Source organism: Corylus avellana, chromosome ca3 (assembly GCF_901000735.1).
Source record: "Corylus avellana chromosome ca3, CavTom2PMs-1.0".
Taxonomy (NCBI): domain Eukaryota; kingdom Viridiplantae; phylum Streptophyta; class Magnoliopsida; order Fagales; family Betulaceae; genus Corylus; species Corylus avellana.
In genome coordinates this window covers 34792673-34803910 of record NC_081543.1, presented here as the reverse complement: position 1 = coordinate 34803910, position 11238 = coordinate 34792673, and the positions used below count along the sequence as shown (strand labels likewise).

Below are 11238 nucleotides of genomic sequence, written 5' to 3'. Positions count from 1 at the left end.
ACGTCCACCTCCCAATCATGAGCCCCTCTAGAAAAAGTCACATTCCACAGGTTATTGCCACCACTCACCTCCAAGATAGCCGCTACTGAGGCATCCTTCTCACAAGCCATATTGAAGAGACCAGGGAAGGCTTCCTTAAGAGCCGTATCACCGCACCACACATCATGCCAAAATCGAACCCTAGTCCCTTCCCCCACCCGGTCTTTCCCTAAGACAATAGCATGTATGCCAAAATGTAGAAATATATAATAGAATATGTTAATGAATGAGAGAGAAAGCAGAAGCAAAGAGAGAAAGAGACTAATAAAAACCGTTAAGAGTCTCATGTCTTAACTATATTGAACTATATTAACTGTATTACAATGATCTCTATGTATAGAAATGTATAAGAAGCTATGTATTTCAGTATTTGTACATAGTTACAGACTGTGTCACAGTTTCACACGGGTCGATCTCGTACATGTATTTTGGCTCATTTATTATACATACAGCAACTTAAAGTTCATAAGCAGGGAACCTGGCGTCAGATGGTTCAGTCATGTCCAGAAAAAGATGGGCCATTCCTCCGATTCCTTCAAATAGTGAATGGGGGCGATCACCTCCATGCATCTTACCCTCTGATATAAGTTTTTGTGCTCTATCAAGCAAAAAGCAAGTAAATGCTTTTGCCCTGTACAAGTATTCGACATTCCCTGTTAATCTGTAGAGAGAAAGAAACACATAGGTGTTCCCACTGATGCCATGGCAAAGTCCCACTCGCTTAAGTAGACCCCGGTTCCATACCACATCTCCAGCATCCACAGCTGCTTGCAGAAACTCTTTACCTCCATAAACCTGATGATTTAAAAGACTGTTAACAAGCCAGTCATTGTCAAGAAATCCCTAAAATTGATAGAGAAGTAATTCAAAACTGATTTTTCCATTACAGAAAAGTTTGTGTGGTCATCCAGGAAACAGAACTAACAAACTTTACATGTTTGGACTTTACCATTCACATTGAAAATAGATTGCTTCTCTTCTATATGACAGGGTAATCCTTTTTACTTCATAAGATATCACCACCTACAAGCTCATCATATGCATCATATTGCCAACCAGGGCTGTGATATATATAGTATATCTTGAAGGCCCAAAAAGTAGTGGGGTAGTTTCAACTGATCTTTGAGCTGTATACTAAACCACATTACCTAATGAAACAAGAATAAAATATAAAATTGCAGATCCTATCAGGTTTGCACAAACAATGCCTTTGAACCATCATGACTATTGTATCCAATAACTTTGTCCAATTATTCTTTTTTCTTCCTCTTTGAATTACCATGACTTTGTATCCAATAACTATAATGGCTGTTGTATCTAATCAGTAAGCAGTAATGATGGTAAGCTTGGTAAGGATTACCTCAGCTGCTTTCACAAGGATAAGAGCAATCCCAGGAGCACCATGGCACCAATGCACTAGATGGTCAGATTCACTTCCTTCACTTGAAGGATAATTCCCACTCGGGTAACGATTCTTTATCATATAACATAGTGTGCCCTTGACATCCTCCACCTCATCTGGTTTCAGTTCCATGTGCATCAAAACATGCAGAATCCCAGCCAGCCCATGGGCAGCACCCCAGTACCTCTTCCCATGCCATTCATACATCAATGGACATTTTCCCTTGCTTGATAGTCGTCTACCAGCCTTTATTATGTCATCCACAACAGGTCTCTACACGAATGAAAATCCAAATTAGTGGAAGAATTTGATCTCCCTAATTAAGAGAAATTGAGCAGAAACCAGTATCAAAGAGGAAAAATGTCTTACAGTTCGGGTAACAGATATCGTGTCTTTACCAATATGTTTGTTTAAGAATAAACAGGCCCACAAGAACCCTGCTCTCCCATTGAATAATTCATTTGGCAAATCACTAGGCAGTGTGATCTGCTTGCAAGGGAAAAATGAATCTCAACATTAATACAAACAGAAGAAATACTCCCAAGGGGAACAGAGTAATCAAGATATCAAATGCAATTAAATACCTCTTTAAATTTAGTCAAGTAGCGCTCAAGCAGCCTTTCATCACCAGAATGGTTTGCAATGACAGCCCCAAGAGCACAAATGCCAGCCCTTCCACATATAAATGTCACACGCCTGCAATCCCAAGCATCACATAACATACATAATCAAGTTAAATTATTCATTTGCAATGGAAGGTAGACTAGAATTAAAACCAAAGTTAGGTGCACTATACGTATCAAATTAAGAATCACATAATAACCCAACCCTTCTTTTAATTTTTAACAGTATACCACACAACTACCCTACTTCATCTGGATTTGTTCATTTCTCAGGTAACAAGCTATGTTAAAATCTGCCATTGGATGCACACTTCAAACACATTTGCGGAATTTTACACCGGACAAAACAGAACCTGGCGAGCTACTTAGCTCATTTAAACCAAATGGTAAGCTACAATAACGCTCACAGTTAGGCGCATGGTCACAGCCAATTAGAGCTATCCCACATGTGACAGAAAAATCTGTACTTAACAGAAGAAATATAAACTAGAAATCGCAGTAGACCAACGAACAGGGAAAAAGCAATGGTTCAATCAATCATTTAAGTGCAGGTTTTATCACAAATGAGCACAACTATACATCCAAAATACTGGTTAAGCTAGCAGAAGAGTGGGTGCATGACTCCGATTAGGTTAAGCAATATCACACAGTATCAAGCAACAGTTTAGTGGATATAAATCGCTCATTTCGAATCCTGCATAAACTAGAAATAAAGCCGACAATCGTGCATAGCGCCAAATCTCAAACAATTGAAGCAATCCCATACAACCTTGTTTTACCAACAAATTGGCTCATTCCAAATGGCCCTAAGCTATGAAGAGACAAAGAGAGACAAAGAGAGAAAGAGTACCCAGAATCTCTAGAAGCGGAATCACAAGCCTTGACAATCTCAGAGCACAATTTGAGATCATTCTCATTCTGGGTAACTTGGAAAGCTTTAAAAAGCAAGTAAGCCGTCCCAAGAGCACTAGTGTACAGAGTATACTCATGCACACGCTTTGCACTCAGTCCCCATGTCTCCCTCACAACCTGAAACCAAAACTTTAGTAGCTCTTACATACTCCACGACAGACATGTCCATAAGACCAAGTACCCACAAAAAAACCCCCATAAACCCAAAGCCCCAAAATTTACTGGGAAAAAAAAAAGAAGAAGAGCAAGGTTTCACTTGGTGGGCATTCCTCAAATCCCAAAAATATCACGAACTCACAAACCCCTAAACCCACAGCTCACTGAAACTCCGAAGATAGTAGCGAGGGTACCGCTTCTTTGAGGTCCAGCGCTAATTTTTGAAGCCTCTCGGAGAGTGATTTGTAGGGAAGATGGAGAAGCCTCGTGAGTGAGTCTTTGGCTCTGCCAGAGGCTGATTCGTCCTCTGCCGCCTCAGCTACAAAGTCTGGCATTTCGTTTGGGAAGAAACGGTCAGCCATCTCTCCCTCTCCCTCTCTCTCTCTCTCTCGAGCGAGCACGCAATTGAGTGAGTGAAGTGAGTTGTAGACGAGCTATTCGAGTTCTCTCGAACCAAGCCGAAGCTCATAATTGGGCCTACTTCTGGGCCCATATATTTATCCGTTGGTACGAAAACTGGGTAACAAAAAGTAATTTCTCTTTTGTTGTATATTTGGGTCTACTACTGGGCCCATATCTAACAATCAGACAGGCCTGCATCATTAGAATAAAGCCCATGAGTTGAAACCAAACCAGCGAAAACTCCATCTTCCAGCTCCAGTGCTGATAGGGGCCACAAAGGGTTTTAGGGTTTTATTTCAGGCAGAAGTTGTTTATAACCGTTTATTGGCTAAAGAGTTGGATTTTGCAAATTGAGATGCTTTGGATGCAAAGTTGGTAAATTTTTGAGCTTTGGGGGTTTCTCATCTTTGCTTTTACTTAGGCTATATTGGGTTTCTATTCATTCATTGCATCCTGTTATGTTCTATCTCTTCACCATCTTTAGTTAACCTTCTATCTGTTTATTTATAACGGGGATTTGCGGGGTTGCTCAGTTCAATAAGAATTCCGTAATGGGATTTTGTTTTAATGTGGATTGTCTGTAAATTGTGACAGCATGTCCCATGATTATGTTGGGAACTTCATGTTTTCTTTACTGATTTCCTCTCCATTTTATAGACTGTTTGTTTGACTAAGCTGTTTGTTTTTTACAGCTCTTTACTATGAATTCAGACAAATGAGTTGCATTTTCTTTTTAGCTTTCTTTTTCATAATTTTGTTTTCTGGGTATTGTTGTTCTTGTCATTATATGCTCCAAGTTGGTTAGTTTTAGTGAAAATTTTGACAAATATGCTTGTCATTGAATGTTTAGTTGTCTTTGAGGGAATAATAATAACAACAAGAAACAATGGGAAAGAAGAGAAAACACAGTGAGACGGAGGTGGTGGCACCTCCTAAGAAGGATACGATTGCTGCAGAGAGACCTAAAAGGACACTCTTGGGTTGGAAAGACAAGAATGAAGAAGTGGATAAAGAAAGTGATTCCACTGTCTTCAGGAACAAAGAGAAGGTTTTAGTTACTTGCTCGCGCCGCATCAATTACAGGTTGAAAAGCTTGTTTCTTTGCATTTCCTTGTCGTGAAGTTTGTTTGTTATGCTGTTTTTGGTTCCGCTTACAGATAGACTGTATGTATGTGGTGTGTAGGTACCGGCATTTAATGCTGAATGTGGTGTCACTCTTGCCACACTGCAAGAAGGATAACAAGGTCGAGTCAAAGGCTAGTAAGGGCACCACTTTGAATGAGCTGGTCGAGCTAAAGGGTGGCTCTTCCTGTCTGTTTTTTGAGGTGATTTCTTTTTATTTGTTTTGGTAATTACGTCAATATCTGTTATAGGTATTTTTTATTTGATATAGAATCAGATTAATTTTTGAATAGATAGCGTTTAGACCTTCTAGTGATAATATATTACTGGTATTCAATGGGACTTAAGTTTGAGTAATCAATTGCTGGTAATCGATGGGATTTAAGTTAACTGGTTGATTTTTTATTGACTGGTTGGTTATTAGGATGTAAGTATTCTTAAATGAGTACTTTTATTGACTTGTTTAACAATATGAAGCTCTAATTTGCTTTACTTCAGTTATCATATGTGGATTAATACTTTCTTCTTCTTTTTTTCACTATATCAGTGCAGGAAACACAAAGATCTTTATCTATGGATGGCAAAATGCCCCAATGGACCATCTGTCAAATTTTTAGTTAATGCTGGTAAGCTTCTCTTTTGGTTTCTAACTATTTGGTAGTTTGGTATGAATGTCTCATGGAAGTAAACTCTTACCTTTATGTATCCATTGATAGCACTGACATACAATCAATTCATCTCCAATTAAATATGTTTAATTCTTTTCTTTTTTTTTATAAGTAATTAAATATGTTTAATTCCTTTTTGTAGAAATTTGAGAAGAAATGGTTAATCAATGTGTTTTTTTAATCCGTTTATTTCCAGTGCACACGATGGAGGAATTGAAGCTTACTGGAAATCATTTAAAAGGGTCTCGTCCCATTTTGACTTTCTCAGACAATTTTGATAAAGATGCTCATTGGAAACTTTTGAAAGAGATGATAATTCAGGTATTTTGGTTTAGCTTCCTCTCTCTGTAGCTATAAAAGTTTGTTTCCTTTCTATTCCACATATAGAAGGAACAATTAATACCTCATTCTGTCAAATTAAATTGTAAACAATATTTTGATATTTCATTACCCAGGGAAAAGGAAAATCTAAAACTCAAGTCTATATGATATTTCCTAGTATAATGTGAAGTGCTGATCATACAAATTCTCAAGTCAAATGTCTTGACATTCGTGGTAGCCTAATTCATATATGACCAACAGCATAATGTCAGCCAAAATTATTTTGATGCATGATAACTGTTATCTGATTTGTTACATTCTCTTGTCAAATTCTTCACAGAAAATTTGTTGATACAATGTATTTGCTCAGTTTTCTGGGGTATTGTTTGGATTTTTAGAAGTTGAGGGAACTTGCTCATTGCTTGTATGCCTAGTTACCGGATCTGGTATAGCTATGAATTGGCTTTTAATAATGAACTATAAAATGAATTATGGCTTGGTTGTTTCTGATAAATAATATTATCTCCTAACTTGGTAAGTCTATAGTACTATTTTTTACCGTTTGATGCTATTAATGTCCGAGCAATGTTATTGGATATACTGACATTCTTTGTTCATCTCCCCAGATATTTGGAATACCAAAGGACCACAGAAAATCTAAACCTTATCATGATCATGTGTTTGTTTTCTCCATTGTTGATGACCACATATGGTTTCGGAATTACCAGGTGGGTGAATTATAAATTATAATCAATGTGCTGTATTAGGATTCAGAATTGTGGCTTTAATTTAAAGTTTAAAGGTTGGTTCTGGTTTTGTCCCATCAAATTTTCACATGGCATCTAGATAGAGTAGAATATATATAACAGTATTAGATCCAAAACTTTTAAGATATAAGCTCAAACTAGTATTTTTCTGATTCGGATGAACATTTATTTGTATTAAGGTGTGAAGGGTTTGCTATAGGATTTAGGTAGTAAACAATAGCCATTGATGTAAGTATTCTTAAAGAAGAAACTGCTTGTCGGGGAAAACAAGTGTAGTGGTATATCTCCTCTTTATTAAGGATGAGGTCTGGGGTTTGACCTATTATGAATAGGGCTTTGTGAATAGAAGCTCTGTAGTTCACCTATAAAAAATAAATAAATAAATAAATAGAAGCTCTGTTATTTGGTGAAAGTAGTGACTAGTTACCGTAATCTTGCTAAGTCCATTGCACATATAGTATAATCTTATGGATCTAGGTTCTGTGTTAATAAACCCCCTTAAGCTTGTCTTGCTTATGGCATTTTTCTAACTAGATCACAAAAATTCTCGAATGGTTTTGTTTTATTGGTGTTAACATAAGGTATTGGTTATTTTTTGTATTCATTATGTGTCTGTATTACCAGGCAGGGTCAATTTTTAGTTTGAAGGTCATTGACATTGTTGTCAGTTGGGCCTGCTTGTAAAAGGCACATGACGAATATATTATAGAAGATATCTTAAATTCCTTAATAGCCATTGGGAAAACCTTGGATAAGACTTGTATCTTAATGGTTCTGAGGAGGGTATGACATTTTGAAGTATTTCAAGAAAACTAGAAGATGGCCCTCTAAAAGTGATAATAAAGCTTCTTTCCCTCATTTAGTAGGATTATAGAAACTAAAAGCAAATTATGAGTGTTCTTAATAATGAAAGTCTGTGGTAGTCAAGTTTAGAATAATTTCTGGATTCTTTAAACCTCAGTTTGTAATTTTTGGGTAAATTATTTGTATTACTTCCTGTATACTTAGGGGTTTCCCTTTCTTAATAGAATATTATATTACTTATAAAAAAAAAAAAAAATTAAGAATAAGTACTATATTATGTTTGTTTCTGTGGTATTATTCTACTGGAGCTGTCTTTTATTTGAAAATTGTTAGCGAGGATGTTGCTTATTTCTCTTAATTTTCTGATGCAGATATCTGTACCTCATATTGAAGCAGATAAAGTGGCTCGAGGGGGCCTAGAAAATATGACCCTTGTTGAGGTTGGTGGTGATTTGCTTTTTAATTTATGTGCTTTATCAGGCATTTGTGATGGCAATTTAACTATGAAGATATACTTTTGTATAGGTCGGTCCACGATTCTGCTTGAACCCAATCAAAATATTTGGTGGCAGCTTTGGAGGCCCTACCCTATATGAGAATCCATTTTACATATCACCAAATCAGGTATTCATTGATGTCCCATGCTGGCCTCTAGTGTTTGAACCTTTTTTCTTTTTGTACTTTTAGAAATCATTTCCATTTTGGTACTTCCAGATTCGAGCATTGGAGAAAAGGAAAAAGGCTGGGAAGTATGCGAAGAAAGTCAAAGCAAAGACAAGGAGGAAGATGCATGAGCTATCAAATCCATTGGAGCCTGATGAGTTTGCAGATATGTGGAAAGAATGATACAATTGAAGACCTTGTCCTTTTTTGTTATAAGGAACATAATTTCCTATCATCCTCTATCCAGCTTGAAATTGCATACTTTGCTTAATTGCTTGTGCACTTCAAGTTTGAGGTTTTTTGTCACATCATCCATACTTCATTTGCTTCTCTTCAATATGATATCGTATTTTTCCCTAATGTGTCTTAGATCAAAAGGAGAGATTGTTGATGTCTGATCCTTCATATGTCATATCATATCTTTACTTGTAGGGTTTGCTATAGGTTTAGGCAGTGGCTGGGTGAACCATCAAACATCCACCCAAAAAAATCACCTAAGCAAACTTCTTTTTTTCTTTTTTCTTTTTTTCAGCCTTGTTGTCAAGATCTGAGCTGTTCATTTTAAATGTATGGCCTACAAAAGAGATATTGCATCTCGGTATTTCATAAATTTCCAAGTGTTTTGATGTGAGATAAAAATAAAATTTTATTATTATTATTATTATTTTGAATTGTTTGTTAATATTTTTAGATTATATTGGTTGATATGATATATTTCAAATGTCTTACACTTTTTTAAAGTAGTTAATTGGAAAGCCAGAAATAAGTCACGTCACTTGATGTGACATGTAGGGGTGTCAATACGGTTACGACCGTAACCACCTTAACAGTTATTAAATTTCACTAGTCTCAACCGTAACCGCTTAGCGGTTAAGCTACTAACTGCCGGTTGGCGGTTAGTAAAACATGTAACATCTCGCTATAACTGCTTTTTCAAAATTGGGCATTTTTGGCTTTTTTTTGGGCTTTCTCAAGAATCAAAATAAACATATAACCAATTTTCAGTTTTAGGCTTTTTTTTTTTTTTTTTATTGTAGCATTTTTATCTCATTTGTTTTTTGCATTTTTAGTGTCTTCTTGGGCTAAATTGTTATAAAAAGAGCCCATATTGAAAAATAAAAATATTTGACCTCAAATTTACATTTACTTGTACTTTAAAAAAAATTCCTTAAATATAAATCATAACTTATTAAAATTTAATATGATTAACTTGAATAAAGTATTTGAATTGTCATTGAATCATATAATTAAGTATTGATCTTATACATTTATATTATTCATATGCATATATGTATAATTATAATTTATAACATATATCGACTTATAAGTTTATAACATACATTGAAACTAAGTCTCTAGGTACTTAATTGTTATATTAGTATGAATTGGTATACTTATGATTTATGTCATATTACATACGTATAATTTGTTCTTATATAATCATATAAATTAAAATGATAATACATTAATACTTCAATTATAGTTATAAGTAACACAATGTTTAATCCAATGTCAATTACTTAATTTGATATTATACGAATCATATTATCATTGTATATTAATAATATGATTCACTTTAATAAGTATTTGAATTGTTATTGAATCATATGATTAAGTATTGATCTTATACATTTATATATGTATAATATATAACATATATTAATATATGGACTTATAAGTTTATAACATACATTAGAACTAAGTTTCTAAATACTTAATTGTTGTATTAGTATGAACTTGCATACTTATGAGTTATGTAATATTATATATGTATAATTTGTTAGTATATAATCAAATGATTTAATGATGAATTGATCACGTGATATAATCATATAATTATAGTGATAATATATTAATACTCAAATTGTGATTTAATTATTTTTTTAAAAAAAAATTATGATTTAATGATTAATTGATTATGTTATATGTATAAATATTATTATAATTATAATTATAAAAATATATTATATAAAAAGAAGGTTAGCGGTTACAATTATAAACCCAATAACCGCTAAGCAGTTATAGCGATTAAGCGACTAACAGTTAGCAGACGATTAAAAAACCGCCCGCATTGACACCCCTAATAACATGGGTGTAATAGATAAGTTATTGAGTACATTACATACCACACTCACATCCCCTATACCCTTCAATTGAGATAGAGTAAGAGTGCACTATATGCCATTACTTTATAAAAAATAAAAATAAATAAATAATATGCGGTGGAAATAGTTAAAATAGGTCTAGATTTTTGTTTGACCTTTCTTTTTATTTTACATAATACCTAGAACATTTTTGAACTTTTTCACCTATTGTTTTTTTTTTTGTTTTTTTTAGGGTTATTTTAATCCGAACTTGAAAGTTGAAACTATAGGGAAAAGGTACCCTTAGGTGTATTGTAGAAAGGAGGTTAATTTACTGCAGATCCATCCCAATATGTATACAGGTTCGTTCATGGGGAAAAACAAACATACAAAGTAAAAACAAGAACTTAGAAGAAGAAGAAGAAAAAAAAAAAGAAAAAAAAAAGGGTAAATTCGTGGCTACGATATGGTGTGACAGCACATGGATCCAAATTTCGCTAATGCAAGTCCCAAACGGTCCAATCGGCTTCACTTCCCACACGTGGAATGCTGTTGACCCTTGCGTACTTATCAACCTTGAAGTTGGCCCCACACACGGCCCCTTCACTATCTACTCTTGGCATTGCTTTCATCTTGTACATCGGATGCTCAAAGCTCATCAACCCTCCCTCACTGTGGAACATACACCCTGCATCCCCACAAACAAATAATAAATGTCATATATGATTTTCAACCCCTTTAAGTAAAGTCAATTTGTATAATTAAATAGGTCATTTTAGAATTAAGTTATATAATCATATCTCGACACAAATCAAACTTGACATACTTAAACTAGAACCACCAATTTTTTATATAAATGAAATTAATAATTAAAATTAAAAGTTTTAAACCTATTTAATTAAATAAATCAAATTAAAGACGAACTTATAATTCTAAAGCTCCTATTTCAACACACTTAGAATTAGAAGGGTAAAACCGGCGGGTTATAATCGGCCACCGGGTACCAACTGGCTAATTAGAAGGGTAAAACCGGCGGGTTATAATCGGCCACCGGGTACCAACTGGCTAAACCGGTAACTGTGTACCCCGGTCCGATTACCTTTTTTTTTGTATTTTTACACCCCCTATATATATATATATATATATATATATATATATGCGCTTTTTTTAGGTTTTTTTTTTTAAACAACCACCCTAATTATTTTTTTAAAAATGACAAAAATTAGTTAAAAGTATGCCAATACCTAAAATTGGCCCAAAATGTCCATTTTAAAA

General features: G+C 34.5%; 2 protein-coding genes across 3 annotated transcripts; one reads left to right on the top strand and one right to left on the bottom strand.

Annotated features, from left to right (window-relative positions):
• Window positions 1–301: 301 nt before the first annotated feature.
• LOC132176397 (lanC-like protein GCR2) lies at window positions 302–3530 on the bottom strand. Of its 2 annotated transcripts, XM_059588590.1 has the most exons (6): window positions 3327–3530; window positions 2915–3093; window positions 2026–2137; window positions 1811–1927; window positions 1400–1714; window positions 302–834 (listed from the first exon to the last, which is right to left on the bottom strand). In XM_059588590.1, exons 1-6 carry the CDS (start codon window positions 3492–3494, stop codon window positions 496–498), a joined length of 1230 nt encoding a protein of 409 aa, XP_059444573.1. In that variant the 5' UTR covers window positions 3495–3530; the 3' UTR covers window positions 302–495. The 2 variants fall into 2 exon arrangements, with proteins under 2 accessions (XP_059444573.1, XP_059444574.1); XM_059588591.1 differs by lacking the exon at window positions 1811–1927.
• A 271-nt stretch (window positions 3531–3801) lies between these two features.
• LOC132175087 (ribosome biogenesis protein BRX1 homolog 1-like) lies at window positions 3802–8239 on the top strand. Its single transcript, XM_059586905.1, has 9 exons — window positions 3802–3909; window positions 4385–4617; window positions 4718–4859; window positions 5204–5282; window positions 5521–5645; window positions 6272–6373; window positions 7588–7656; window positions 7742–7840; window positions 7931–8239. Exons 2-9 carry the CDS (start codon window positions 4421–4423, stop codon window positions 8060–8062), a joined length of 945 nt encoding a protein of 314 aa, XP_059442888.1. The 5' UTR covers window positions 3802–3909; window positions 4385–4420; the 3' UTR covers window positions 8063–8239.
• The last annotated feature ends 2999 nt before the right edge of the window (window positions 8240–11238 follow it).

Coding starts and splice junctions, on each gene's coding strand:
- LOC132175087 (XM_059586905.1), top strand. CDS start 4,421: ATGGGAAAGAAGAGAAAACACAGTGAGACGGAGGTGGTGGCACCTCCT. Junction 4,860..5,203: donor CTTCCTGTCTGTTTTTTGAG/GTGATTTCTTTT, acceptor TCACTATATCAG/TGCAGGAAACACAAAGATCT. Junction 6,374..7,587: donor TATGGTTTCGGAATTACCAG/GTGGGTGAATTA, acceptor TTTCTGATGCAG/ATATCTGTACCTCATATTGA.
- LOC132176397 (XM_059588590.1), bottom strand. CDS start 3,494: ATGGCTGACCGTTTCTTCCCAAACGAAATGCCAGACTTTGTAGCTGAG. Junction 1,928..2,025: donor ACTTGACTAAATTTAAAGAG/GTATTTAATTGC, acceptor CCTTGCAAGCAG/ATCACACTGCCTAGTGATTT. Junction 1,715..1,810: donor CGATATCTGTTACCCGAACT/GTAAGACATTTT, acceptor TCATTCGTGTAG/AGACCTGTTGTGGATGACAT.